At 45.9% G+C, this 27831-nt stretch overlaps 1 protein-coding gene across 2 annotated transcripts in view; it reads right to left on the bottom strand.

The window, feature by feature from the left end:
* The window catches only part of SLCO3A1 (solute carrier organic anion transporter family member 3A1), a 154703-nt gene that overhangs the window by 29995 nt on the left and 96877 nt on the right, over window positions 1-27831 (bottom strand). For both annotated transcript variants that reach the window (XM_030014883.2, XM_041123743.1), the window contains exons 3-4: window positions 6534-6632; window positions 3243-3506 (exon numbers count right to left, since the gene is read on the bottom strand). In XM_030014883.2, the coding sequence (XP_029870743.1) occupies window positions 3243-3506; window positions 6534-6632 (363 nt within the window). The remainder of the gene's footprint in view (window positions 1-3242; window positions 3507-6533; window positions 6633-27831) is intronic.

Genomic DNA, 27831 nt, shown 5'->3' with positions numbered 1-27831 from the left:
AGAGGCAGCATGTTAACACCAAGTGGGAGGGCAGATGCTGGACAGACACGAGCAGAGGGCACAGGTGCCTTGACACAGCTGAGCATCATCTCTGCCCCCGAGCAGCAGAGAGGTCCCCAAGGCAGACCAGAGGTAGGAAAGCAAAACTGTGCCCCCAGGACAGCAAGGACTGCTGCAGTCCACGCCTGAAGTGCTTTCACAGACCATACAGAGAGTGCAGGGCTGGAACAACCTTGCCAGGCTGCCAGCTGAGAGCAAAGAGCAATGGCAGCATTTATCCATCCTCTCCCTGCTATTAAACCTTCGCTTCCCTGTGCTCCCAAATGGATTTACATTGCTTAACTGAAAAACCAATCAGGTAAAGCAGCGCAGCATTCATACGCCAGTTTAGCAATGGTAAGCACCTCCCAGGACTGTCCCTGAGCCCTCATGCCCCTGCCAGTCCTGCTGGGCAGAGCTGCCGTGCCTGCTGCCTCTGCTGCCTTTGATTGCCTCTTCACCTTGTGCCATTCAAAGGCACAGTCTTCATTTCAAGTCTGAAGCTCCTCTTAAGGATGCTTCTTTTCCCGGCATGAAAATACCCGGCATGAAGAGATGCCGTGGCTTCCCAAAAGTTGGGCCTTCCCTCCTGTTTAGACCTTGACAGAGATGTAAAAGACTTTCCAATACTTTGAGCAGGTTGCTTTTATATTAGTCCTAGCTTTTCTGCATGCTAAGGCTACAGACAGGCAAAGAATCTCACCCAGCCCTACATCTCACTCTTTTTCAGCAAATGTTGTAGTGTCTCGAGCATCCTCCCATGTGCTAGCCATGCCATGTTGCTAGCTGACAGCCGCGACTCAGCTGGGAGCATGTCTCCAACTGACACCACCCTGCTTCCTCTCCTGCACATCCACTCAACTTGCAGCATCTCTGCAGCGCCTGAAAAAAATTAAATAAAATAAAAAATAATCAAACCCCTTCAATAGCCAAAAAGGAGACCCAGTTCAGCCTCTGAGGATGCACTATTGATACACAGTGCGTTCACACAATCAGTCCAGAGAAACAACTCTTCCTCCCCATACTGTGCACAAGAGGCAGACAATCCCGCACCTCCATGCAGACATGGACTTATGTCCAGCACACACCGGCCCAGGACTGAGCTGCAGAGACAACACATGCTAAAAAGGAGTCAGAGTTATGGCCACACAAACTCCGATGACCATTTCCACCCACAACCCCACGTACAGGTACATACTCTGCTGTTCAGCCTCACAAATACATGCAAACTCCATGTCCTGTGAAAGGACAGAAGACATGACTATGCATGTATGTATATATTTTTAACCTCTGTATATAATTACCAGTCGTTTTTATCCTAGGGAAAAGGTTAAACAGTCTAACTTTCCCCAAAGGAAACTTTATACAATCAACAAACAGAATAAGGATACTAGGTCCTGCCACATAAGAATGCATATATATATTTCAGCTGCTGGCAAAATAAGGTATATACACAGCAAGATTCAACACATCACCTTAAACACTGCTCATCAGGAATGAGCAAGGCACATTTGCCTTCCCTTGCAGTACGTGTCTGAACATCTCCTCCAGGCGGGCACTTCAGCAAACATGACTCTTGACCACATTCTGACTGTGACAATAGTGGCAAGGGACTTAAAAGGAGATGTCAGCTACCAACACCGTGTCGTCTGTGACAGCCTCAAAGGATAACTAAAAAGGTCATTCCCTGTCTGATTTGATGTGATGTAAACTGTATTTCAAAGTCCATCTACAAAGACACTTCTGGAATACTGACTGATTCGAAATAGGGTTACCTGCAACGAGAAGGCTAACATGGAAGACTGTGGTGCCTCCTCATATAATCGATACTTGGAAGCATGTGGATGTGGGAGTTTAATTTCTCTACTTTGGTGAGCAATAGATGCTCTAGGAACACCCCCATGGCCTCCCTGTCTGCAAGAAACTTAGCTTGCTCAGCACCATCCTCGGCCAGAACTGCTGCCCCTCCGCGCAGCAGGGACATGCAGTATTCTTTCATTTTTCTATATGAAAACCTGCAAAGATTTCCAGTGCCCATTCCAAACACTCAGTGGCCAGAAGCAGACGCTCTGATGAGTCTATGACAAAAGCCACAGAATTATCCAGATGGATGTATCATGGGAAAAGCGCATTCCTCAAACTTGAGAAAATCCTTGCAGCAAGGATAAAAAGATAAAGGAATTAATTTTACTGACAAATTTTCAAACAATTTATTCCTTTACCTTTCTTTTGAATTTTCTCATCAAGCCAAAATTTCACATCTTTGACCTTCCCTAATGAACAACCACATCAACTATTCAAGGCATTTTTATATTTAAGAAAACACTTTTTTCCCCAAAGTCTCTTTTTCCTTCCCACCCGCACCTCATTCAATTCCCAATTAAGGCAACTGCACAGGGAATAAGTGATTTTGTCCTCATTTATCTAAATGCATTAGGCAGTAATGAAACCCGCTCTGCCACAGTGACAGAGAGTGGGAAGCAACCACCAGTGCTACAGAACCACCCGCTCAGATGAAGGATTTTCCAGTGCAGCCTACAGAAAGGGTATCTGCCCACACTCTCCCACAAAATGCTGGATCCTCAGCTGACCTTAGTTAGAGCCAGGTCCATTTCCATCACTGCAGGACACGATGTGGGGTTTTCTACTCTAATTTGCTACAAGCCATGCTCTGCCCTGCCACTTTGCTGCTATTCTGGGCTGGTGTCTACCTCTTCCCCACCCTAGTTTAAGAGCTGTGGTGGTGCCCAGCACTCATTGCTTTGTATCTGGGATTGCCCTAAGATGCAGCTCAGATGCCAGGAGCTCCCAATTTCTTTTAACCGCCGTTGCTAGCTCACTCTCCATTTCGGGAGGCAGAGAGAAGCAGGACAGTAGACTGGAGAGCAGTTCACAAATTACTCTACCAACTGTGTTCCCCTTCTTTTTTTTATCAACTCTGCAGGACTATTGTGCATTTCTGAAGCTTTGTAGTTTAAAAAAAAAACCAAACCTTTCAAGTGGAACAAAGTCTCTCTTTAAAATGAGGAAAATGCCAGAGATAATTAGAAGCTGGGGACTGAAATTTCAGGACACTGAGATTTTGGGGGGATTTTTTTGGGGGTAGACATAGATAGCCCAAATCAGAGACCAATTACAAATCCAACCAACTGTTAAGCTGTTGCCAACTCTCACAGAAAACGTGGCAAGAGCCATTGTCTCACCTCGCAGCTGCTGGAAGCAGGTCGTGCTGCTCTCCCCGTCCAGCGTGTGCCGCAGGACGCCGTTGCTCGGCTTGGGTCTCTCGTAGTCCCTCTCGGGAAGCATGGCCTGCTCGCTCTCCCCAGTGTGCTCTGGCCGTGGTGGCAAGGACTGTGGAAACCCGAACATCGGCAGGGACGAGAAGAAGAGTAAGGCACCACACAGCAGGAAGCCTCCCCACCATGCACCAATCCACCGAGGGTCATCCGGGGTAATGTCCAGCTTACCTGCAAGGGTACACACGCACGTCAGTGGCTTGGCCATGGGGAGGGAAAGACAACAGTGTTCATTATCCTGTAGGCTGGAAGATGGTTGTTGGGGGCTTTGTTGGCTAGTGAGGGGCTCCCAGACACAAGGTGGGGACCCACAGAGCATCCCGCACCCATACTGTGTGAATCACCAGTGCATAATGACCCCCACATCCAATAGGTCCTTAGGACAAGCAACCCATCACCTTGTCTATCTAGATGGTACATCCAGCTTCTGCTACACCTTGTAATCAGAGCTTCGCTCTAGAGTCTTTGGCTCTGCCAGCTCTAGGAAGCTGCCATATACCAGTTAGGGTCCCCCATGCTGGCACCAAGGTTTTGGACATCACTGTCCCAGTGTGTCAAATGTGCACACAGAGCCGACATACCTACTGGCACAAAGACCTGCATGGAGAAGCAGCAGCACAGACAACGACACTACTTCTCCATCCTGGCTTACCCTTTTTTTTCCAGGAGGTCAATGCTCTCCCTGCTTTGAATTCGCAGCCCTTTTCAGCAAAGGAGAGATGGGTATTTGGGCTGTATGGGCACCTGTGACTGTGTGGAGGGTGAAACGATTCTAATACTGGATAAGAAACCGGCCCACTGCATCAAATGGGCTCAGAAACATAGAGAAATCATCCAAAAATGAAGAAAAGCAAAGTAAAAGGCAAGAGTATCCTGTAGGCCATCACTCAGCAGAGATAAGGAAAAAGAAGGCTCTGGAGTCAGTTTGGAGGAGAGACGAAACTGTGGTTCTAACAGCCGCCTCCCTGCCACAGCCGCTCGGCAAGCCGGTGGAGGGTGCCCAGCACCAGAACTGACTCCCAGGGGAGACCCAGGTCTGCATGGCTGGAATAGCAAGCTCCTCTGTTCATGATGTCTGTCTGGTTACTGCCACTCTGAAAAATCTGTCTCAAGTGAAGCAATCAAGTTGTCTCTCAAGCAGAGACAGAAGGAAACTCTTTTCTTCTTGGGGAAAATAACACGTAGCTCTCAAATATATATAAAGTTTGAAAAATAGTGTTTTGGAGGGATTGGATTCTTCTGTTATTTCCTCCTTCCTGAAGTACATTTTTTTCAGGTTCTTGGGAACACAGCCACATGAAGAGCCAGGTAAACCAAGGTCTTCTTCATATCCCCTTCCTAAAATAGGGCATGTACGGAGGGCAGCACAGCAGTGTGCCCTGGCATCCCACACCTCCTGCCCGAAACAGGGAGCAGGGCAGGGCTCAAGCCTCTGGAGCTAGGTCTTCTCATGCCACCCCGGGCTGCAAGGCAGAGCCAGTTGCAATGTGGAAACTCTTCCCCATACAAAAATAGATGGAGGCCTTATGTGCCCCAGCCTTCATGTGACAGTGATGGACCCAAGGCCAAAGCCAGCTGGACCTGCAGCTGGAAAGTGCCACACACTCCCTATGACCCGCTGAGCCACAGCCCCTCCAGGCTTCTCAGCGATAACACTCCACCGTTCTCCTCCATGGCTCCGTATTTGTTTGGGGATTTTTAAGCTGTAAATACGCAGCAATGTCTTATGTTAAAAATGGCTAGATTACATCACATTAACTTTTTAGCTAGGTCAGCATCTTGCCTCTGATGGTAACCAGCTGCAGATGCCCATAAAGTCCACAAGAATAAAGTCAACATATACCTGATATTATTCTTGTGATTTGTGGCTCTGGGGCTTTCTAAGCTAGATTTGATGTCATGTTCATTTTTTCTTTTATGAACTTGTCCAATTGTTTCAGAATCCATTTGTAGACTTTTAACACCCTATGGTGAGGAGTTCCACAGCTTCACCTACTGGGAGAAGAAATACCTTCTTCTGCACATTCATATTTTGGAGTAAATTATACTTAATGGTCAAATACGTAACAGGGTTCAAACAAGCTCCTCTGCCTACAGGACCAAGCGAGTCTTTGGCATACCTTTGCTAAAGCCAAGGAATGAAATGGGACCATGTGGTGTTTGACCAAGCCGCAGCTAAAAGGCTCAGCCACCAAAAAAAAAGACAGTTTTCCTGCTCATTCAATATTATTTAGATTTCTTCAGCTGCCATATGCATACAAGACCAAGAAAGGGCAGTAGTACTTTTCCAGATTTGCACAATCCTGTTCTGAGTCTTGCAAGGTTAAACTCCATCCAAACACATCCTGTGAAGGTGTATTTGCAACATCATTGAACTGGAGTGCACCCTCAGAAGGGACAACATCTCTCCAGCAGGATGAGAGCCTGTGGGATCAGATGGAGCTGAAAACTGTAGAAAAAGCATCTGAACAACTGAGGGAAAAGAATGAAGCATCAGGTTTGCAGTCTATAGCCAAAGGGCTTGCGGAGCAGCAGAGAACAGCCTATTACACATTGCCCTCTAATGGCAAAGAGCACATAGTGCAGGTAGCAATAAAAGAATTTGCAGATTTTTTCTTAATGAACAGAAAGACAAGCTGCAGACAATTTGCTTTAACCCAACTGCAGAGTCAAGGTGGGCAATAATTAGCACTGCTTTGGGAAAAAGCAATAATGCTGTGGGACTGAATCTGTCAAACCAGACAAGGTCATTCACATAAGGTGCCAGGCATGGATCTTACTGGTGTGCCTCCATCGGAGAGCCTGGACAGTCCTCCCAGGTCCCAGGGATGGCAGCTCTCCAGATTTCATCTTGCCCTCTGGACACAGCTCCCCTGGCAAGACTATGTCCACAGCTAGCTGGTGTGCCGGCCACGATGATACTTTAAGGTGTCCTCTAAGAGCTGGGCTGAAAGTCATCTCGCAGTAGAAAAGCCCATACGAGGGAACAAATTTTAGCTACTACAAATCTGTTATCTATAGGGACAGAGTTGAAAACATCTGAATCCCAGTCATAAAACCCCTCTAAAAGTGACACATATACATACAAGAGGCACTCAAGATGGAATGAGCAGCAGTTTCCAGCTTGTAAGCATCCACATTTTTGTCCTGCTGATACATTAACGTATTTGATTTGAAACCAAACCCAGTTCTCCTTACTTGTGTCAATGAAGACAGCATCCACATAGATTTTGGTACAGAATGAGCCCAAGATAAATCCACAGGCTGGTCCAAATACCAGCATTGTGAAGAGGATCCCTACAGGGAGAGAGAAAAGAGAAAATTAGTACTAGGCTCGAGTTATTCATTACAAGTTGTTCTGCTTGTCTCCTGCAAGATGCTATTGCCCTCCTGATGTCAAATAGATAGGGATATGTCTCTGTGTCAAACACTTCAGGCAAAAGAGCACCCTAAATGCTTTTTGCTTTTCCATACCTCTTCAGGAAAAAGAATAGATGGAGCTGTGATAATGCTGAAGTTTTTCTCTTGAGCTGAGAAGACAGTGTGGACGTATACTGTGTTTTGGTTGGCTGGCCTCTCTGAAAGATGTCTTACTCAAAAGCACAAGGTAAAGTAGACCTGCCTTCTCCCCGCAGGGAAGTCTTTTTTACCTTTGCCACCTCCAGCTAAATTCCTGGTAGCCAGGTATATTTTCAGAACGTAGGGCCAGCAAATCTATGAAATGCAGCGTTGTCACAGACTGCTGGATAAAGTCCTTTACAGAAGTACGAGCACTCTTCCAAATCTGTGAAGCCCTTATCCCCATCATACCCCACGGCAAATATTCCCCAAGGCGCACGGCTCTTCTAACCTCTCGCAACTGCTCATTCCTCCTGCAAAACCTGCATGAAATTGCCAGTGTAATGCCAGGCGAAGAGCTATTGTAAGTAAATTACTTATTTGCTTCAACACAATATTTAGAAGCATTTATTCTCACTCCCATTTTGGCCCTGAAACAGGAACGCTACAGGCACACCGCCAACTCTCAGTTATCCTGAGCAGAAAGGCAGGGGGACACAAGGATAATCCAGAAAAAGAAGCAGCAAAGATAACACAAAACATTTGTAAATTAGACAATAGGAACATATTTGGGATAGAAAACCAACAAAAAGTCCCCAAGGACCCTTGTGAATGGCTTTCTGAAGGAAGCATGGGCAGGTCTGAGCAGCATGGAGCAAAGCAGCACCTGCTCGTTCACTCTAGGGCAGAGCGTGGCTGATGGACCCATGTGCACGGTGAGGGGGCAGCTCTTTGGCACTCCCTGCTAGGGATGTGCCAGCCTGCGCTGGCACCAGTCTTGGTGTCGCTGCACTTCAGAAATGTCCCATGAAGGAGCTTATTCGCATCTGGGTGCTTTGCTCACTCTCCTTCGGCAGCGGGGTACACCCCACATTTCTCCAAATCTCTCTGGGGGTGCTGTCTGGCATCTCGGTGCATTCATAATGCACTTCATCACAGCTATCTCAGCCCTCAAGTTCCTTAACGGGAAACTTTTAATTTCCAAGTTCTCTCTCTGTGCATTTCTCAGGAGTTGGAGAAATGATCAGAGCTGCAAAATATTCCCAGGAGACCACCAGCCCTATGCAAGGCAAACCGCACCTGCTGGACAGCTCAGCCAAGCAGAATAAGCTGGTACGGTCAGAAATAACTTCACCTTCATTTTTAAAATGTAGAGCGCAAACTAATTCCTCTAGGTTTGTGGCACCGTGACTTGGCTGGATTAACAACTAGGTACAAAGCAACGGTGTCTCCAGCCAGCCACTGGCACAGAAACCCAGCATGTTAATGCCTTCACAGCTATCACCTACAGAAGCAAGAGGGAGAAACAAAGGTGGTGGGAGGAAAAAAAGTGTCAGGTTGTATGAGCCACAGTAACGAGTCACTGCTGTCAGGGCAGCAACATAAGCTGCCATCCCTTGCCCCATCTCAGCTAAGCTCAAAGCTGCGGCAAGGCACTGTGTCGCAGCCCATGCTGCCAGCTTAAATTAGTTCCCAGGGCCTCTGCCCATGACGTCCACACCAGTAGTGGAGCAAGCCATCTCCCCTCCTGCAGTCACCTTATCCCCGGGCATTGGGTTTGTGTTCCACAATCCAGTAGTAAGTTGAGGAATTTTTGCTCCTCAATCAACAGAGCTGCTTAGGAAGCCCGTGCCTTGCTCCCCACGGGATCTATAAAGCCTCATATGGGAGATCCCAGTCCCCGGTTACCTGCAGAAGCACTTCATGGGATGTGAAATGAGGGAAGAGACAGGTTGGGAGAGCAGGGAAAAGGGATTTCTTTTCCCAGCACCATCTTCCTCCTTCCCAGACCAAAGGCCTGCCCCACTTGGGGCTATAAAATTTCCAGTGGCATTTTATAAAATATCCACATCTCATTTTTTTTGGCCACTAGATGGCAACAGTGTCTGTCATTCATCCCACAAGTCCCATGTGGAGCAGGCTGGGTGACAGTGCAGCCCACCCCAGCTCCCCAGACACGATCATGTTACTGGAGGTCCTACAGCCCCTGCGAGGATCGCACTGATGGCAGGGTGCTGTCTTCACCCATGTATCTGCCATACACACAATCAGATTGCGCCCTTTGGCTGTTTGCATGCAGGAAATCGCAGATTTTATAACAAACTGTTCTAAAAGTCTTGAGTTTTTAGTCAAAGAGTTTAAACTGACAGCATCTAGCACGGGAATAGCCATGACTACTAGTCTGATGAACAAGCCGGCAATCAAAGATCTGGTTTATCTTTGATGACTGAACATTAACCATGAATTTCTATGTAATTACGGTCAAGCATGCATGGACACAGTGGCCCTCACGCCGGTTGAAGCAGCACCTGGGGCAAACAGCCCATGTTTCGGATGAGGAGCCCTTGGATTTCAGCAGGAGTCACCACATTGTTCTGCTCTTACTTCCCTACCCTAGGAGGAGTAAGGGGAAGGAAAACCCAGGCAGACCTGAGTAACTTCTCTTTCCCAGTCCCGGATCCCCAGCCCAGAGGGCACCAGCAGAGAAACCTGCTCCTCCAGAGCTGCCCGAGGGTTCACATCTGCAGGGATGACCCTCTCTGAGGGGAGGTTGCTGTGGGCACCAAAGCACTCCAGGCTGTGACAGGTTCCCACAGGCACCAAGAAGCCAACGGCGCTGCTGAACAGCTGTGCCATTGCCCCGATGGGACCTGTGTGTGCAAGCAAAAGGACTGTGTGGCCAACAGACAGCTGCTTCCAGGGCACCCACAACCCAGAATAGGGCAGCTCTGGGTACCGCAGGGCTGGTTTAAGACCTTGAGAACAAGATGAATCAGGCATGACCTGTTCTCCACAGGCAGCAGGCACTTGTTTTCCTTTTTTTTAATTTTTGTTTTTAAACCTGTTGCCGGTTGATAATTTTCTGTAAGTGACAGAACTGGAGAACTGGGAACACATCAAAATTGTCATTTGGCACCGATGCAGGCTCACACAGCTAAGCAGGCAGAAGGACAAGGACCAGTTCTAACCCTCTAGGCAACACCTTTGGATGTACCAGTGTTGGGTTGAAGAGAGACAGAAGTTTGTCCCGTGATGATCTCCAAAGCACAGGCAGGGTTCTCAGACCATGTGCATACAGGCAAAGCCAAAGAACTAAAGTGTGTTTCATGGAGCAAAGGGTAAGATAAAGAACGTGGAAAAAGATTATCCTTCACCAAAAAAACCCAGGGAATATTTTCCCTTTTTTCCAAAGCAGAAAGGAGCAGGGACTTTTTGCTAGTGATCCATCAGCAGCAGGGAGATGCATGCAGAGGCAGTTAGCTCAAACAAAAAGCAAATGTCACGAAAGCCGCGGCCAGTGCAGGTACATGCACCAGCACCTGCAACAGGTGAATGCTGACCCTCCTCACACTATTCACATTGCATGGCAAACTACCACTTCAGAAACAAGCCGTGGCCTCAGTTATTAAAATACCATTTTTTGTATATCCTGGCAGCTGCAAGCTGGAAGGCATTATTTGCTCTGCAATGTCCTCGCTAGAGGGCAATGTGGGATAGAGCATCCACTGAACAGGGAAACAGGTATCTAAGATCTTACAATAAGATATTGAATTATTATTCACCTCTAGGCTAGCTTAAGAAACCCTCAGGTTAATTTGTCCTAAAATCAAGAAAACTGGCTCACCCCATGCCATTTTTGTTAACTTTTTTCGAGACTCCAACAAAATCCTATCATTGCAGTGATGGTATTTTACACTTTGTCTCACAAATCAAGCAGGTTTTGGAAAAACCTAAGGCAGGGATTGTCATGATGGATAGTCTAGGGCCTGTACAGAGCCGGACCATGCTCAGGGATCAACAGAGCACACCACTGGGCACAAGAACTAGGCTACTAGGCATTGGGATAGTGCCTGTGGTTGAATGCTTATGTGGAATTGGGGGCTCAAGGGGAAATTAGCCAAGTTAGAATTTGCTTAAGACATCCTTCCTCTTTCGAGAAATTCTGCATGATTGCTAGTCGCCCCCGTTATTAGGAAAACACTTTCCACATCATCCACCTAGTCATGCAACCACAAAGCTGCTGCTTAGTAGAAAAGGTCTAGCAAAACCCTTTTTCCCAATCCTGGGGTTGCTGCTAAGGATAAAGATGTGCTAAACTTGCAGATGGCTTTAACACCACTTCTAGGTCTTTTCCCATGTTTTCCCCTAACTTTTACATCAGCCTGATTTGATAGAGCTAGAGGGCACTAATACTAGGAGTGAACAGATCACAGGTCTAATCCTGGCTCTGTCAGTCTCTTGCAAAACTCCCACTGATGGCAACATAACTGGCGATCAGTATGGGATGTTGCGGCCTCTTCCCTTTCATTCTCAGCTTAAAATTTATTTCTATTGCTCAGAGCAGTACATTCAGTAACAAATATTCTCCTCGGGAGGAGGAAGGGAAAACATCCAATACTGCCCTGGAAACAAATGCTTCTTGCTCTGCAGGGCTGGCTGAGCCTCTTCAAAGGGCCTGTGCTTGGTCCTGCATCCAACATTTCGAGGAGGAGCAGGGCATGTCCCCAGTGTAGTTAGCCCTACAAAGACCAGTGAGAAGTAGGATGAGAAAGGTTTCTCCTTTATGCAGTTTCATGGGTTTTTTTATTTTTAATCTTAGAATTATTTTTTTAAATTCCTTCCAAATTATGGCAATTCTTAGAAATAAGTCAAGAGCTGTGAATTAAAAAACAAAATTACCTTGTTTTGGGACAATTCAAACTTTTTTTTGATAACTCGCAAATACTTCTTTTCGGTTTGGGCCCTTTTAAAACACAATTACATTTTATTTTGAAAACAGCTAATCATTTTCAGCTTTCCCACTCTATCCCTTGCACCACTCTCTCTGCCTCCAAAAAGGCAAGGAGAAAAAAAAAAAGCAGCAAACCAGGCTGGACTGCAAAATCAGAAGTATTTCCCTCCCCATCTTTTCAAATGGAACAATTTGCCAAATTCTACTTTGTCCTGCCAACTAACAGACATTTTCCAGGGGCTGAGGAAAGAACTGGGACAGAGGGGAGTATTAGATCTGACATTTTGTGATGGGATTTTATCACTAGTAAGGCCCAGGACTGATAATGCTGTTTTCCATTAGAGCAAAAGAAGGAGCAGCAGCAGGTACCACTACATCGGTGGAAGACTGTGGCACAGAGATGCTCAGTCAGTCATGCAAAATGCACAAGAACGAAGTTGCAAAGACAGGGATAAAGGATGTCAATATTCAGTAATAAAGAGCTGTCCCTTGGTGATCCAAGTTGCTTTCCAGCAGCAACAGGATCCCGAAACACAAGCAAACTCATGTTTTTCGCAGTGTGAAGCGGGCGAAGCATCAACTCAATCTCTGTAACAAATTAACTGGGGACAGTAACTCCCAGCAGAAACCCTCCTGGCTGGAAGTAAGACATGGAGGGAGACACAGCAAGGCTTGCCAGCCTCACCAAGGCGTAAAGAGGAGGCATCACAGGTACAGCTCGCCGGGGAATAAAAACAGGTTCAGCGCACAGTCATGGGCTGAGAAAGAAAACATGGGCAGCTAAAGGACACCAAATCACTTCACTTCAAAGCCTCAGCCCCACCAGGGGCTGAGGACACAAGGTAATTTATTTTGGAGAGCTGCCACAAGCATCAGGTGAAGGTGAGCTGAGTAGGTGAGACAGAAGGAGGAAAAGCAGCATTTTCCACAGTGGGACAGCACGCAGGGCTATCAGAGCAGGAGCCATTCCTCTTACTGAAGCCACAGACATTTCCCATCACGCCCCCATTTCTACTTCCCAATCCCCTTCTGATACGGTGTTTCCTACGTCTGCCCTCTTCTACTTGGAGGCTTCATTTCTTTACATGAAACCCTGAGGCAAAATGGTCAGGAGTCTGGATTTTGTTTTGCTTTATAAAGGAATTAATGCACTTTGTAAGGGGATTTAGTGAATAGCGGTAGGAATGTCAGAAGTACCCTATAATGTGGAGAAATGAGAAAATGAAAAAGTCATGTTCGGCTGTCATCTTGTCCTATCTCACATTCCTTCTAAGTCCTGATACAAAGCATACAGCATCTGCCATTTATCTTGCCCAATAATAGACTATGCAATAACGTATAACAGCAGGATGCATATTTGTGACTTACGCCACACAATGTTTAGATACAAGTTAAGGCCTACTGCAGGAACATACCTGAATCGAGCTCTTTGGCTTCAAAGGAACTGGCCCAGGAACACAGGACAAGGTGCTAAACCAAGAATTTATCCCCAAAGACGCTGAAGGCTTTTGTTCTTGTCTGCCTCAATATCAAACTGGTCCAAACATCAAATATCCCAGCCAAGAGTCAGTGCCACTTCCAAGTTACCAGCACGGTGACCTTCTTCATGCCTTTGCTCTGTGCATTGGGTGCCACGTGTCCAACGTTCAACTTAAAGCCCAGCTTTTGGAGACACACGATTCGGCAAGCATCTCAGCTTGGTACCCAAGTATCCACCTAGCACTGCGGACCCATCTCACAGCTCTGCACAGGCATCCTGCTGCCAGGACTGAACTGTTACTCATATTTGTGCTAGCCGGTTTAAAGCCTACCTTGAGCACACCTTCCTGAACTCCAGTAACCAGTGCAAGCACACCCTGATCCCACAGGTTACCAACCTTCCTGACCTTACCAAGTGGCAGACTGAGATGTGATTGAGAAGCACTCACTTTGGAAAGCTGGGGGAGAGAAAAAAGGATGGGAGGTTACACCAAGAAACGTCAACATTTCCCCAGCATTCCCAGCTGCACGATGGAGCAGGGTATGGAGCCGAATTACAGTCCCTGTGGCCCCTGCTCACTTACTTCTTCCCAAAGCCCCCCTGTCGAAACAGCCCTGCTGCCAGCCCCAAGAGCCAGCATCAGCAAGAGAAGTCACACTCCAACTGTTCCCAAAGTGAGAATTTATTTGATGCTGAGAGGAAAGAGATTTGTTTGTGATGCAGTTTGGAAAAGTTCAGATAGATACAAAGCCCCCCTTGCAAAGTGACCTTCTACCAATAAAGCCCTGGGAAACACTATTAGAATTGCCTCCAGGGACTTGCAATCACATTTAAAGTTTGCTTGAGTTATCCAGACCCTTCTGAAAAATACTGCTTACTATTTTCAGAGCAACCTGGGTCACTCTTCTAGGAAGGGCTGGGTCCAAGGTGCACATGCACAGACTGCATTGCTCCAGTCTGTTCCTCCACAGGTTTGTAGGCAGTTGATGTGCTTGACCACCTGGGAGTTAAATAACCTCTACAACATGCCTTGAAACTCTAGCAAAGCAGCGACACTTCTAAACTGATCCATAAAGCCAGGGCCTGGATGCCCAAAGCATCTTTACTGCTCTTAGCTGTGAAGCAGCTGAATATGGACCATCAACAATGAATTACACAGCATTTCCCAACCATGGGCAAACCCCTGGTGTTGCAAAGGATCACATTTTATTTCTCCATGGAGATGTCACTGGTATCTACTGAGCTTTCGGTCCCCTTCCTCAAGCCAGGCTGCTCCCGCCTTGGCATTTCCATGAAATTAGACTGTACAAGGCTGTGCACTGAGCTCCCAAGGAGCAGCACACCTTCAGCAAAGCATATGGACAAAGCAATGCCTGTTCCCTCCTGCACCATCTCAAGGGACAGCTTTGGTGGGCAAAAAGCTGATCAGTTTGGAATATGTGGGAAACACTCTCCACTGCAAAGCTAGCACTGTCTTTGCATCAAGTAACTAAATTCCCATGGAGGAATGGATCAGGGAGTGAAATGTGATCTCTGTCAAGGATGACAGCGACCAGGTGGTTCAGCGACCATCACAAAATGAACGTATGGGGCACGCAGAGGAGGGCAGAGCAGACACATGTGCTCCCATGGCCCTGGGGATGATGCTGTGGACATGGGACAGCATCCTGCCAGAGAAGTCATCCCCAGTCCTCTGCCTGCTGCAGGAGCAAGCTCTTTCTAAAAGCACAAAGGGAGCTGGCTTTACAAAGCACCAGATAATCTCAAAACCCTGCTTGTCCCACATTTCCTGCTGCTTGGAGGATGGGGCAGGCCAGCGCGAAGGGATTATTGGAATAGCGTAATTTGTGTGCTCTGCAACCTGCCCTTAAAGAGACACCACCCCAGCACAGCCTGCAGGAATCAAAGGCATACTGGTACAGAATGGAGATGCTGTATTTTCCTGCACGCAAGGTACTGGCCCTCAAGGGCTTGGGATAAAAGCTTTTGCACTCACACCCAGTGGGCAGAGACGGGTTTTCTCTCATTTCTATCAGTTGACTTAACCTCAAAAACGCACAGTAAGGGTAGGGGGAGGCTCTTTCCTAGCCAGATGGCTTCTTCCAGCAACAAAACCCACTGGAGTCATCCAGTGCTGCCCCTCTTCCCCAGCAGACAGTGTGCCCACGAGCCATCCTGTTCCCACGCGGGCACAGGGATGCCTGCATTCTCGCAGAACCCAGCAACAACACTCAGCCCCCAGTCCCTCCTTCCCAGCTTTCCTGGAGACAGCTTTCCTCATTTACCATGGAAAGACATCATTTTTTCTGCTGCTCAACTCCTTGTCTACACAACCAGGTGCCCATCACCACCTCTTGCTCCCTTATCACTCGTGCTTATTTGCACCGCTGCGATCGACTGTAGGAAACTTGAATAGGTGGCGTTGGACCAACGGCATGTTTTGATTCGTTCTGCTTCCTCGGTGCAACCACTGAAGCGAAGGGAATGTTCAAACAATCCTGACAGATGTTTCCAAGTGCCTGCAGCTGTCGATTAATGAGGAGCAACTTTGGGATAATTCACTTTAATGTTTAGTCTTTGTTCTGATGGGGATCAAAGCGGTCCCAGTCCTGTATTGGTATGAGATGAGGTGGGGAGGAGGGAAGAGGTTGGGGGCTTTCTCCCTTCGGTACAGTAGCACACATTTTATTTATTACTTTTACTTTCAGGAGCTCAAAAAGAGTAGAGCCCCCAGATGGGGATATCTATTTAGGGTTCCTCAAGTGATGCCAAAAACTGGGAAGGATGTCCTGGTACTGCCGAGGTAGAGAGAGACTGAATTCCCTGCTCAGTCATGACCTTCCCAAGGACTGCTCGCTGCATCTCATAATTTTTTCCACCTTTTAACAAAGGCTAGTCCCTCCTTGTGAAGTGTTGCAAGATGCATGAATATTATGCAGTGCTTCAGTAATCAGGGATACAAAATGTGTTAGAACAAACATCTGAATTTTGATTCTGAGCTCTTCTCATTGATTCCACCTAACAGCTCATTGCCTGCATTTGTGTGTGCAATACAACACCTGGAAAAAAGAACCGACAGCACTGTCCTGAGACATCCTATTTCTCACTGTTGGACCTGCAGCTGCTTTTGGCCAGTGAAACAGCTCCAGCAAGCAGCAAGCCTGCAAAGCAGAAGTGTTGGACTGAATCTGACTTCTCCCATTTCCATGGGACCGCTTGTGATGGGAAGCCCATAGAGGGGTTCAGTATTTGATTGCCCTGCCTTTAGCCAGTGAAATAAATTATTACCTAGTTTGTAATCACGCAGCCTTGGACATCTCCCATCAGCTTCTTCCCCTTTTCTACTATCAAACTTTTCCATCAATTTATCAAACCACTGTCTGCAGCCTGTAAAATCAGCTCCTGCTTCATGAAGATTTATTTTTTTAATACAAGCTACTCACCACTGTATGGAAATGCTGCAGAACAACTTATTTACACCTGTGTTCAATAAGACTTAATGGCTGTATCTAAAGCTTGTTGGGGGGGGTTCACTTATCAAAAGGCAGGAAAAAAGTGCACCCACGCTACAGATATAACAAACTTTTAATGTGATTCTTGCAGGGCTGCAGAGAGAGCTCATGGAGGTGGCCTTTCTTCACAGCACGTTCTTTGTTCTGGCCTATATTTATCATTCAGATGTTAATCCCTAAAGAGGTTGCTAGGACTTGAAGATATGTTACATAGAGGTTTCTCCCGAGACTACCAGTGTCCCTTTAAATATTGATTTCCATCAGAATTCAGGATTTCTCCAAGGAAATGTCTGCTGACTTTGAGATGAAATCTGATTCCTATAAGCAGGTATTTTGCCCGGTGAATTACCCTGCATTTTCAATTATTACCAAGCCTTAAGTTTGTTTTATCAGCAAATCCCTGTCCCCAGCACTATCAAGGCTACATTTGAAAGGATCAATGTTATACCAACAACTGACAGTCCCAGGAGATTCTGATACACACACATAATGTTTGCAGAGCAGCACAAAAAGTGATTGGACTTTTGCATTAGGAGCACAAGCTCAGCATCCAGCCCTGAATTTTCCATAACGACTAGGTGCAATTCTGACAGCTCAAAAACACACCCATTAGCTGGCTTGTGCCCTCATTCTGATAAGCACAGAAATAAAGAAAACCGAAGCAAAACCAACCAAAAACCCAGCCCAGCCCCCTATTTGTATTGGCCTTTAAGTCACTGCTTTGCTCAGCTGCTGAAATAGGATCACCAACAAGATTGCAAAGAAACAAATCACGCAATGACAAAAGCTCCACAACCCTCAAAATTGCATTTGCAAGCAAACCAAAAATTAAAGTAGCCAATCTGGGAGCTCTGCAAGGTAAACTACAGGGATGCTCCCACTACAAAAGTCTTGGGATTACTTTGGTCCCACCAGTTGACACTGGGAGCAAACTGTTCCCCAATCCTGAAGAGTTTTCCTCCTTAGCGTCCCAGTACCCTTCCAGGCAGTGGGAGGGACTGCTTGCTGCATTTCTCTCCTTACTGATGGGAAGCTGGAGAAGAAATTTGCTTATGCTAATCAAACACTGGCACCAGTCATACGAGACTAATCCACTAGCAATCTCCATTAGTCTCTGCATATTTAACTAAAGCAGTGAACACTCATGGAGGATTATGAACGCAGTGGTATTGTTGTAGCAGTGTTTTCCTACTTAAGCTGCAATCACTCTGACGCCCTGTCTCCTAATATTTACATACACTCTACATATAAACAACCTGCAGAATCGCATCAGTCCATGCAAGCATCCTGGTCAGACACTCTGCCTACAAAAACACATGCACCACGTAGTGATTTAATACATCTCCCTGTACCGTACAATGCTGTCTCCATTACTCTGCCAAAATACTTATGTTCATGGTGGTTATTTATATAAAGCAGCATCCTTGAAGGTATACACATTGCTTAATGCTCATAAAAGATACATCTCTTCCTCCAAAGGATTTACAGGTAGTTTGAACGCATTGCAAGAGATTAGAGACTCAGGCTGGGTTAGGCAAACTAAAGAGCTTAAGAGTCCAGTTTTCCGTCACTTTCTGCAAAAGGCAAAGAAAGAAAGAAAGAAACAAAAACCCCCGCCAAAACCCATGCCCGGTCCAGCCAGGTGTATCACAAAAAGCCATTGCTGAGCAATCTCTGAAATGTAAGGACAAGTCACTTGCTCCACCTACCCTGCTGGCTCATATTCTTGTCCCCAAAATTTGCTTGTTATCACGTGAGAAGAAGCCAACTCAGTTTAAGAAGCGGGTGTAGCAGGTGTAAGAACATACCTAACTAGAGCGTACAAATCAGGGCAGGCTATATACACCCTGATGCATGAGCCCACAAGACACCGATTCCACACCTTCAATGTACGGTGCAAATATGCCAGCCATAGCTGTGGGCTTGAACTAGCGATTTCCGCCTTTCAAGCAAATTTTCTCCGTGCTAATTACCTTGGGAAGCAGCCACCAAAGAAACTCTGAAAGAAAAAAAATATGCTCAAAAGCCAAGTACACTTTTTTAAAGGGTTTAAGTCGCATGCCTGCGAGCTGTGTTCATCTCCTCCCAGCCGTTAAACACAAACACCTGTTTTACCAAATCTGTGGTGCCACTTTAGCTAAAGGCAGACAGATTTCCTTGCGTTATTTCCCAGGAATTGTGCCAACAGTAGGTTAGTATGGAAATGCACTTCCAGGGCACTTTTCCCTCTCTACAGGACTGCAATTCTCTGAGTTTGCTGACCAATTTCTCATTTAACACTGGGTGGTTTTGATCCTACGTAGGAGTATAGGGATACATCAGACAACTGCACAAAATCCTTCCCATCTCTCTGTCCCCTGCTTGGGCAAGCTGCCTACCCCACCTGCAAGCACAATCTGAGGTTCTTGCACATTTTTATCTCCATCACTTGAACTCTGTAACAGCCAGCACCCCCCATCCTCCTGATATGCTAAAATACACTAGGAAAAAAACTCAACAGATCATACGACCGAGAGTACAATGAGCTATTCACACATACAGGGTAAATCTCAGAGCCTGAAAAATGTGAATTTTGGCATTTGTCTGTTTGGAGGTTGGTGCAACACTGCCTTCCTTTTTTATTTTTATTTTTTTTTTTAAGCTGTGCACTGAGTTCAGCACAGATGTAACACATTTGTTTGAGGATAAGGCTGCCAGGACCACCTCCCGCTCACTTTAACCTTGGTCTTGGGGATATTCCTTTCCCATCCTACATACCTTAATAGACAAAATGTCGAGTTTCATTTCTAACTGACATTTTATGTCAATACAGACAGCTTGCTGCTTTTCTAAGCAATGATGCCGTCAGGAAGAAAAGTTCAGCTCTGTTCCCTCCCTATTGGACCTCCTCCATGCCAGCCTCGACATTTGAAAGGCTCTTCTCTGCAGAACTCCCCACTCCTCTTTCCCACCTCTCGCCTGACAGCAGCAGAGGACCACTGCTGCATTTCCAGTCCTTTTAATGCCTCTAACTTAGTGTTTGCCAGTTCTTCCTTGTACTGACAGCACCTGGGATTTCAAGGCCTTCTCTCTGAGCATCAGCTAGAGAAGGTATTTTCCAAGGTCAGAGGACGCAGACTCATTCAGTCTGGTATGGTGCTCAATACCCCAACAGCCTGCAGCTCCCCAAATTCCCCTCTCCTCCCAGCTCAAGCTGTTACACACATATACATGCGTAGCTCTCCATCCCAAACACAGCACCTGCAACGGAATCCATATCCCTGAAACATAGGAGGAAAATTCGTATTTCTGCTGTTCAGGCACTTCTGTGCTAAGGAAAACCTCCCATTGCCCTGCAGTCCCTATCACCCCTGCTCCAGGGCTGCCAGCTCAGCTGACATCTCCCTGGGAACATTAGCTGTTCTAATTTTTTTTTCCCCCTCCTTTGTTTCATGTTTTTTCAAAAAGTCTGGGAGGAAAAGCTCAGGACAATTAAAGAGCAACGTAATACATGGTTTGCTCCTCTGCAAAGGAAAGCAGGAAGAAGAGAGTAGCCGAAAAGCAACAGTTCCCCAAGAACTGTCTGGGCAACCCCTTGACCTCCCAAAAGTCATCAGCAGAACTCTCACTTTTAGCAAAACCAGTTTTCACATCTTTTGTGATGTCTCTTCAAATCTCCCTTTGCCTGGCTGCTGCTCAGGTAGAGACTATGCGGAGTGATGGAGGATGACTCACAGGCACTAGTACTGGGTAAGCCCATCCTAAATTCCTGAAGCAAGGAGAGGCCTGGGAATCACCAGTGACGTCAGGCAAGTTGCTGGGAACCTAGTGCTGATAACAGTTATCTGTATGAACCATTTAGGAAAGTGCTTCACTTCCCTCTGCTGAATAGATTTAATCTAGTCTAGTAATGGCTGAGCCGTCAGGAAGGAAATTAAAAACAAAACTTCTGTTGTTCTGCTTCCTCATATTGCAAACGCCATTAGAAAAAAGTATTTGCTCTTGACAATAGTCATTCTTTGCACTGACCCAAATCTCACTGAAGTTTATGAGAACTCTTGCACTGACCTTAACTGGCTTTGGATCAAATCTACCATTTGCTTCTTACAGAGGATGGCCAGACATTTAGGGTGCTAGCCTGGGACCTGCCAGACTTTTACTAGTGAGGAGCCATGGCTTGATGCCAGGATCCTTGCACCTCTTTCCACCCACCTCCTCTCTTCCAGGTCCCTCACTGCAGGGGCTGCTCAGCCCTTGGCCATGCACACGTCACAGCTCCACCTGCTTCGCTGGCACAGTGGCAAGAGCATGCTAAGGTCTCCCCATACCATCTGCGGGGATCGCTGTGGGCAATGCGGGGTTGTGGCTCCAGATGTGCTTTGCTTCATGGCAATCTTACTTCTCAACAGGCTCTATGCAGACTTCTCAGCAGGAGAAATTTGGGAAGTCTTAATACATACTATTTATGGGTGGGACAGCACTATGCTCCCACAAAACGTTTCAGAGGAGACAGTGGGGCTGGCCCCATCTGACAATCCCCTCCAAATATCCCCCCCACTCACCCCATGTGCTGAAGTCTGAGGGATGCCAGATGCTAGTCTGGGGGATGGGGAGGCTGGCTGGATGCAGGATAATCCCCCAATCTAAGATTACTTCCAATATAATTTCTAGCAGTCGGTTGCATTATAAGCACAAACCCTGGAGGCTGGATCCAGAGGACTATGTTCCTGATAGAGTGTTATTCAGCATTTCATGCCTAGTGCCCAGCTTTCCTTCCACTTCCCAAAATTACAGGCCACGTGGGCATTTTCCTAAAGTTTCTTCTAAGTCAGAAGCCATGGGGAGCTACCAGCCTCTCCAGTGCTGCTTTCGTAAGAATATTTTCCTTTGTGCCAAGGAGGACCCTGTCCATGAAGAGTCTCCTTCTCCCCAGGGGAGAGAACAGCTGCTGCTATCATTATGGGCTAGTCTCCCTTAATTAAGCATCCACAACCACAGCTGAAAGATAAAAACAAAGCCCTTTTCCAGCCCTCCAGGAGAGGGATAGGATGGAGGCTCTGGAAGAAGACAGCAATTCTCTCCCACAGTAGACCTAGGATTGCCTTTTAAGTTTGGAAGTGAATTAAAAGCACCTGAATATCCCATTTAAAACCAAATGCATCAGAATGGCCCGGTTAAAGGTCTTTTGTGGGAGGCAGCCCTTGCCTGAGGGAAGCAACCCTAGTGGGCCAAGTAGGATGCACATAGGAAGGTGCATGATAGCCTCTTGTTACTGAAACAGGACCTTCAAAATTGTTCCTGTACTCCTCCTCTCCCCGGGTGCCCAGCGACCTTTCAGGAGCTGGTGTGGTTCTGCAAGGTCACTCTCCTGGGAGTAATAATGGCTTAGTGATAATTGCCCAATTTCCACTTTGTTCAGAGATGTCCACCTCTGGATTTGCTACTTTTTGATGGGGTTTGTGTTTTCAAGAGGGTGGAGGTGCAGGTTTGTTTGGGGTTTTTTGTTGGTTGGTTTGGTTTAAAAAAAAAAAAAATTAAATTAATACAAGCCTCTTAATTCCCAAACCTTCAGCTTCAAGCTGCTTTTCTTTGTAAGCATCCCTTCATCCTGGTTAGACAAAAAAGGGATTGCACCCAACCAAGTAACTGCAAGTGTCTTGGAGTAGTATTCCTAAAGTCACTCTGGTAGTGTCACTCACTAGCTCCTGCCCGTCTCCAGCATGGCTCTATTAATGAATTCATGGGGACTCTCTCATTTCTCTGACTGTTTATTACCCTGCTTCCAGCAATCACCTCCTGGAAGAAGTTAACCTTAAGACTGCATAGGTAAGCACTCAGAAAATGAAACTAGTTTCAGACAACTGAACTATTCTGGCTGGACCCAAGCTGGATTAAGAGGTTTACAGAGCTTGTTACCACCCATATGCTGCAAGTCCTGCCAGCCAAACTGCCAGTGCTGGCATTTCCAAGCCCAGTCCTGCAAAGCAATTCAAGTTAAGATACTCACACTTTTAAAATAATCCAGCTGAAAGAACTGCTACAGGGAGGAATCCTACAGAGCATGTGACAGGAGGCTGGAAACAGCAATTGCCAAACCAGCAGATAGAGCTGCCTGCTTCTTATATCATCATTTCATAAGGTTTATCTTTATTGCAAAGTCCTGGTAAGTGAAATTGGTCAGAAAGCCTTTGACAGACCAGTGTGCTACTGGAAAAATGCAGCGGATGAAGTCAGGAGGCTTTATGAGACTATAGCCGCTTATCTTTATTTTCATTTTTGGGAGGGGGAAAAAAAGGACAGGATGTTGAAAATTCTCCTCCTCAGAATTTCAAAATGGAACACATTATTATTTGGGGGTTTGAAAAAACATTGACACTTTTATGTGATTAATTTTCATATCGCGTACTATATAGCCATATAAAAAATGAAGAGGTAATAAAAACACTGATGTTTCAGCCATTTTTCTCAAAATATTCTGTTGTGGAAAATTTCAAAATTTGCCACATTTCCTCCATGAAGAGGAATGAAGACCCATTCCATGAAAACTCAATACCTTGCAGGAAGCAGAGCCGCTGTCTCCCGCCCCACTCCGGTGAGTGCCAAGCCCTGCAGGATCTCACTTGGCTGGCCCGTGCAAACTGCCACATGTTTCAGCTGGTGTGGCTTTGGATGATGATCCACTTTTATTATTTTTGGCAGTTTGTCGTATTCTTTTGGACAGTAATTACATTTTCCAGGGCAGGCTTTCTGCCAGAGCTCAAAACGATGACCAACAGGCCCTTTTTAACCACCTGCTGTGATTTCAGCCTTGATTAGTTATTAATGTGCTGTTGAAACCCATTGCAAGAACCACCCTTTCTGGTTATGTTACCAGCCTGGCTTCAGGGAGAGGTAGGCTTGAAAGGAGAACAGGGAAATGCCATAAGCAACAAAGACAGAAATTTGAAAGGTCTGAAACTGTAGAGATTTTGTACAATGGTACTTGCCTTTGTGAAAATTCAGACTGCACCAGCCTTGTCCCCAATGTTCCCACATCAGCTGGGATTGAGCAGCTTTGATATGATATGAGCAAACCCGATGCTAACAATGGCCAAAAACGGAAATAAAACTTCCTGTAAAAATCTGGGGTCTTTTCCACCTGCCAAGTATCAGGCTCCCATTTTCTTATTGTGCTCTAGCTGGCTCCAGGGAATGAGACAGGCTTGAAAGAACTGGGTTTCTGCAGGTGTATGGGTGCCTTCTGACTACCTCCTCCCTAACAAACACTGGCTTCATGGACTCATTTATATCTGACAGAGAGTAGGGGTCTTAAACATCCTAAATTCTTATCACTGGCATGAATATGTGGTCATGGAGAACAGCAATAGCTCTGTGCTAGCTCCAAAGGTCAAGTAGCAACAGCCTGGCCACAGATGCTGTCTGTATTTATAGGTATTGTAGATGCTTATTATGTGGTATCACAGAGAGATCTCAAAGCACATTCAGAAGTTCATCTGTGGGTTGGCAGGACATAGCAAGCTTGCCTTGGCAGGAGAACACGTCTTTCAGTCCAAAGAAAACCTCTCATTTCCTCCACCCTCTAACTTCTACCCTCTAATTTTTACCATCTCCTAGTTCCTTAAAAAGAAATTATGGTTCCTGACACAGGGGGATCAAGCCTTGCACGAAGAAGACTCACACTCTCTCTTGCTGAAGGGAAGTAAGAGGCTCCTGTCACTGCCTATCACACACTTCAGGTGTTTTCTTCACTAAACCAGAGAAGACAGAGGATTGAGGCACCAAGAGCCTAAGGGATATGATCAAGGATATTCCCAGCATTTTAGGGAACCAGGATCCTAATCCTACATCTCTTTTCTCCAGCACTATCAAGAAATGCTCAGATTCCACATTAGATACTTTACAGTCTACCCTGATGGGTCCCTTCTCATAGTTTGTGAAGCCTCCCATTGAAGTGTATGTCCTTCTCCTTTTAATAAGCATCAGGTCTTCATTTTACCTTCAGTCATCAAGCACAGAAACAAGTCAAGGGCTTGGCACACATCACAGGCACAAAGGACACAGACGCCCAACACCTTCACAAAGCTGCAGTCCCAAAGCAAGTAATCACAATTACAGTCAGTATGAATTTCTATTCTCCACAGGTACCAAATTTTAAAGGTAATATGACTAACAACATTGCTGACGTCCTGCACAGGAGCTAAAACCCAGCAAAAACCCACTTATCCCGATTTAGGACCACTCAAATGGCAGATTTTTTTTGTAGACTTGGTCATGAGTATATACTGTCCAGGCTGTATCAAGCTCCCTGACACCTCTTGCATTCCTTCAAAGCCATCAGGATTTCTCCAGCCAGGCTTTACATGGCATCTTCCCAGCCTCTCAGGCTGCAGCTGGCAGACTGCTAGGGCTGGTTTGCAGCTTCCCTCTGAGTAGACCTCAATAAAGTTACCCACAGGATCTTGATAAAAATTAATGTGATACTCTGCCATATGTCACCAAATCCGCATCCTGCAGGGGATATATGAGAATTACAAACTTAGTTTTGTGGTAAAGCATCACCAATGAAATGGCCATCTCAGGGGAACATTCTGCCTTTGCTTTCACTCTGTTCTCCCAGAAGGTTTTTATGATTAAAGCTAGCAATATGTTTAAAAGGATCCAGAGTGGACACATAGAAAGCGCTCGGTATTTATTGTGATCATTTCTGCTTTGCAAAGCAGGCATACATCTGCCAGAAAGTGCCGTGCTTTGCCTCTGCCAGTGTAACCTGAACCGTGGGGAGGAGAAGGGGACTAGGTTTTTTACATTATCCTGTTTGCATTCTTTTTCCTCAATGAAGCTGCAACTCTAAAAGCAGTTAGAGTTAGTTCCTCTCATCACTTTTTTCCTTTACATGGTCAAATCCACAACTTCATCAGGTTAAGTCCATTCCATGGAGATAAACACCTACAAACGTCGTGGTGGTTCCTCAGTGCACACGGTGTCACCAGAAGTAAAGCGCACAACTCCCAGCTTTAGAGGCTTAGGTTTCTCTCTGGGAAGTTTGGCAGAGAGGTTCAGTAAAAATAAAAGATTTTTCCGTCCCTGTGGAAATACTTCCTTTAGTCCAATGTCAAGACAAATCATCAGACCTTGTGATTTTTTTTTGCCAAAAGAAACATTCCCAAAATGCTTCACTGAAATTATTGAAGCATTATGCGTTGATAGAGGGGAAAAATAGCTACCTAGAGTTTGTTTCATCTCATTATTACATTATATTAAAAAATCTTTTGCCCCCATCCAAATGACATAATGTTGACAAATTCCTGTTGAATATTTGGACAAATTTGATGCAATCCTGCAAAACACCTCAATTTGAATGAATCAACCTTACAGAAAATCGCCAGTGAGAAGAGTCCAGCAGACACAACCTAGCAATCACCCTGCAAGTTTTACTGTGCAAACCTGATGTGTCTTGTTTTCCCAGCTGAAAGGTGCAGGGATGACCAAGGGGGTTTCTGATCTGAAAGTGACCTTTATGAACATCCTCAAACATGGAGGCTGTAGCATAAAGTATTATTCATTTCATCATTGCATTTTGGCAAGATTATGCACAAGACTGCAGCAGGGCACGTGTCTAAAGAAAATTACCTGGGCACTGAAATCATGGACTGCATTCGTCTCCAGTGCACTAATTGAAGCCTTCAGGCAAATTATTATACCTTTCCACTTAGGAAAGAGAAAAGTTTTCTTTCCCGCTGAATGACCATTAACCACATAATACTAATACGGGATAGTAGCCATTCGGAATGATAACTGAAGCGTGTGTCACGAAGGACAGTTTGGCAATATGCAATTTGCAGAGTCCAAACAGATTAGAGTCCATCTATTTCATGACTACAGGAAAGCGTATTGCTGCTCAGCAGTATCACGGCAAAGCTGTGTCGGGTCACATCTACTTTATCACCATCCTATCACTGTTCTTCCTGGCTTTTGTAAGGGGTTAAGTTTCAGATGTCCACATGTACAATTTTACTATGCAAAACTGAGCATTTATGCTCATTGTTAATACTGAACTAGGGAACTAGAGAAAAGGAAGATAGGAAGAAAGTGTACTTGATGTTGTGTTCTGTGTGAAAACTACTATTCCTTTCAACAGCAGGTGCTGTAATACAAAAAAAGGTGCTGACTGACACAGTCTGAAATTAAAAAACCCTTCTGGGGACACACAGATCTATGATGCTGTTTATAAAGGGTCCTTCATCCATCCTGAAGTGACAACACTACACAAGCGCTGCTGCAAAAGGTATGTTTAATCCTGCCTTTTGACTGCTCACTAGCACTGATCCTGCTTTCTGCATGCTGCTTGATAAGAAACGTGCTGCAACCACCCCATTTAGCAATGGCAGGCAGCGAACAAAGCCCCGGCCCCTGAACCACTGCTTTCTGCCATTTCTTCTCCACCACGGTCTGCAGAGGAAAGCGCTTGTGGTCCTGTCACAGCAAGAAAAGATAATGTGGAGGAAAAACAGGTCACCTCTTGGTGCGCAGAGGAGACAAGCTTTTCCACAAACCTTTATAGCTCTTTAATACGGGCACTGGAAATAATTTGGGGCTTGCACAGAAGTGTCAGAGATAGAGAAAGGTTTTAATGTGTTTGAAAGGGGGAAAAGGAGCTTGATGAGAGACATCCTGCATACCACAGATACAACACCTATGGATCTCCTCACCTGCCCCTGGAGATGGGCACTAAAAGCCCATCCCTTTGCATGGGTGAGCTTGCTTTCATTTCACTGTTCTCACAACTTTTGTCATAGGTGATTATGAGATCTGAAAAACCCTTCAGAATGAGCAACTCCAGTTCCAAACCTCCTAGATGTTCTCAAGCCAGCACTTGCAGAAAAAATTCCCAGTGAGGACTATTTTTTTGTTTTGTTTTGTTTCATTACCGTGATCAAAAATACCTAACCTCCCCTATGCCAAACATGTACTTCATAACCTGCCAAAGGAAAAAGAGGCAGCATTACCATTACTAACCCAGGCATTAGATTATTCCTCCCTCACCTGCCTCCAGGAGACCACATATCAATTTCTTCCCTTGCCAGGAGTACCTGCACCACTCCCTGTCTGATCCCAAGTTTCATATGTGACTATTCCTGAACTGGAACCAAGCCACAGATTCCCAAACTTCTGCCCAACTCATACACTGGCTCAGGATCTGGATTTTGTAGCTCCGGAAGCAAACTGGAAAAAAAA

This window comes from Aquila chrysaetos, chromosome 5 (genome assembly GCF_900496995.4).
Source record: "Aquila chrysaetos chrysaetos chromosome 5, bAquChr1.4, whole genome shotgun sequence".
Lineage (NCBI taxonomy): Eukaryota > Metazoa > Chordata > Aves > Accipitriformes > Accipitridae > Aquila > Aquila chrysaetos.
This window is presented reverse-complemented; position numbering and strand designations above follow the sequence as displayed.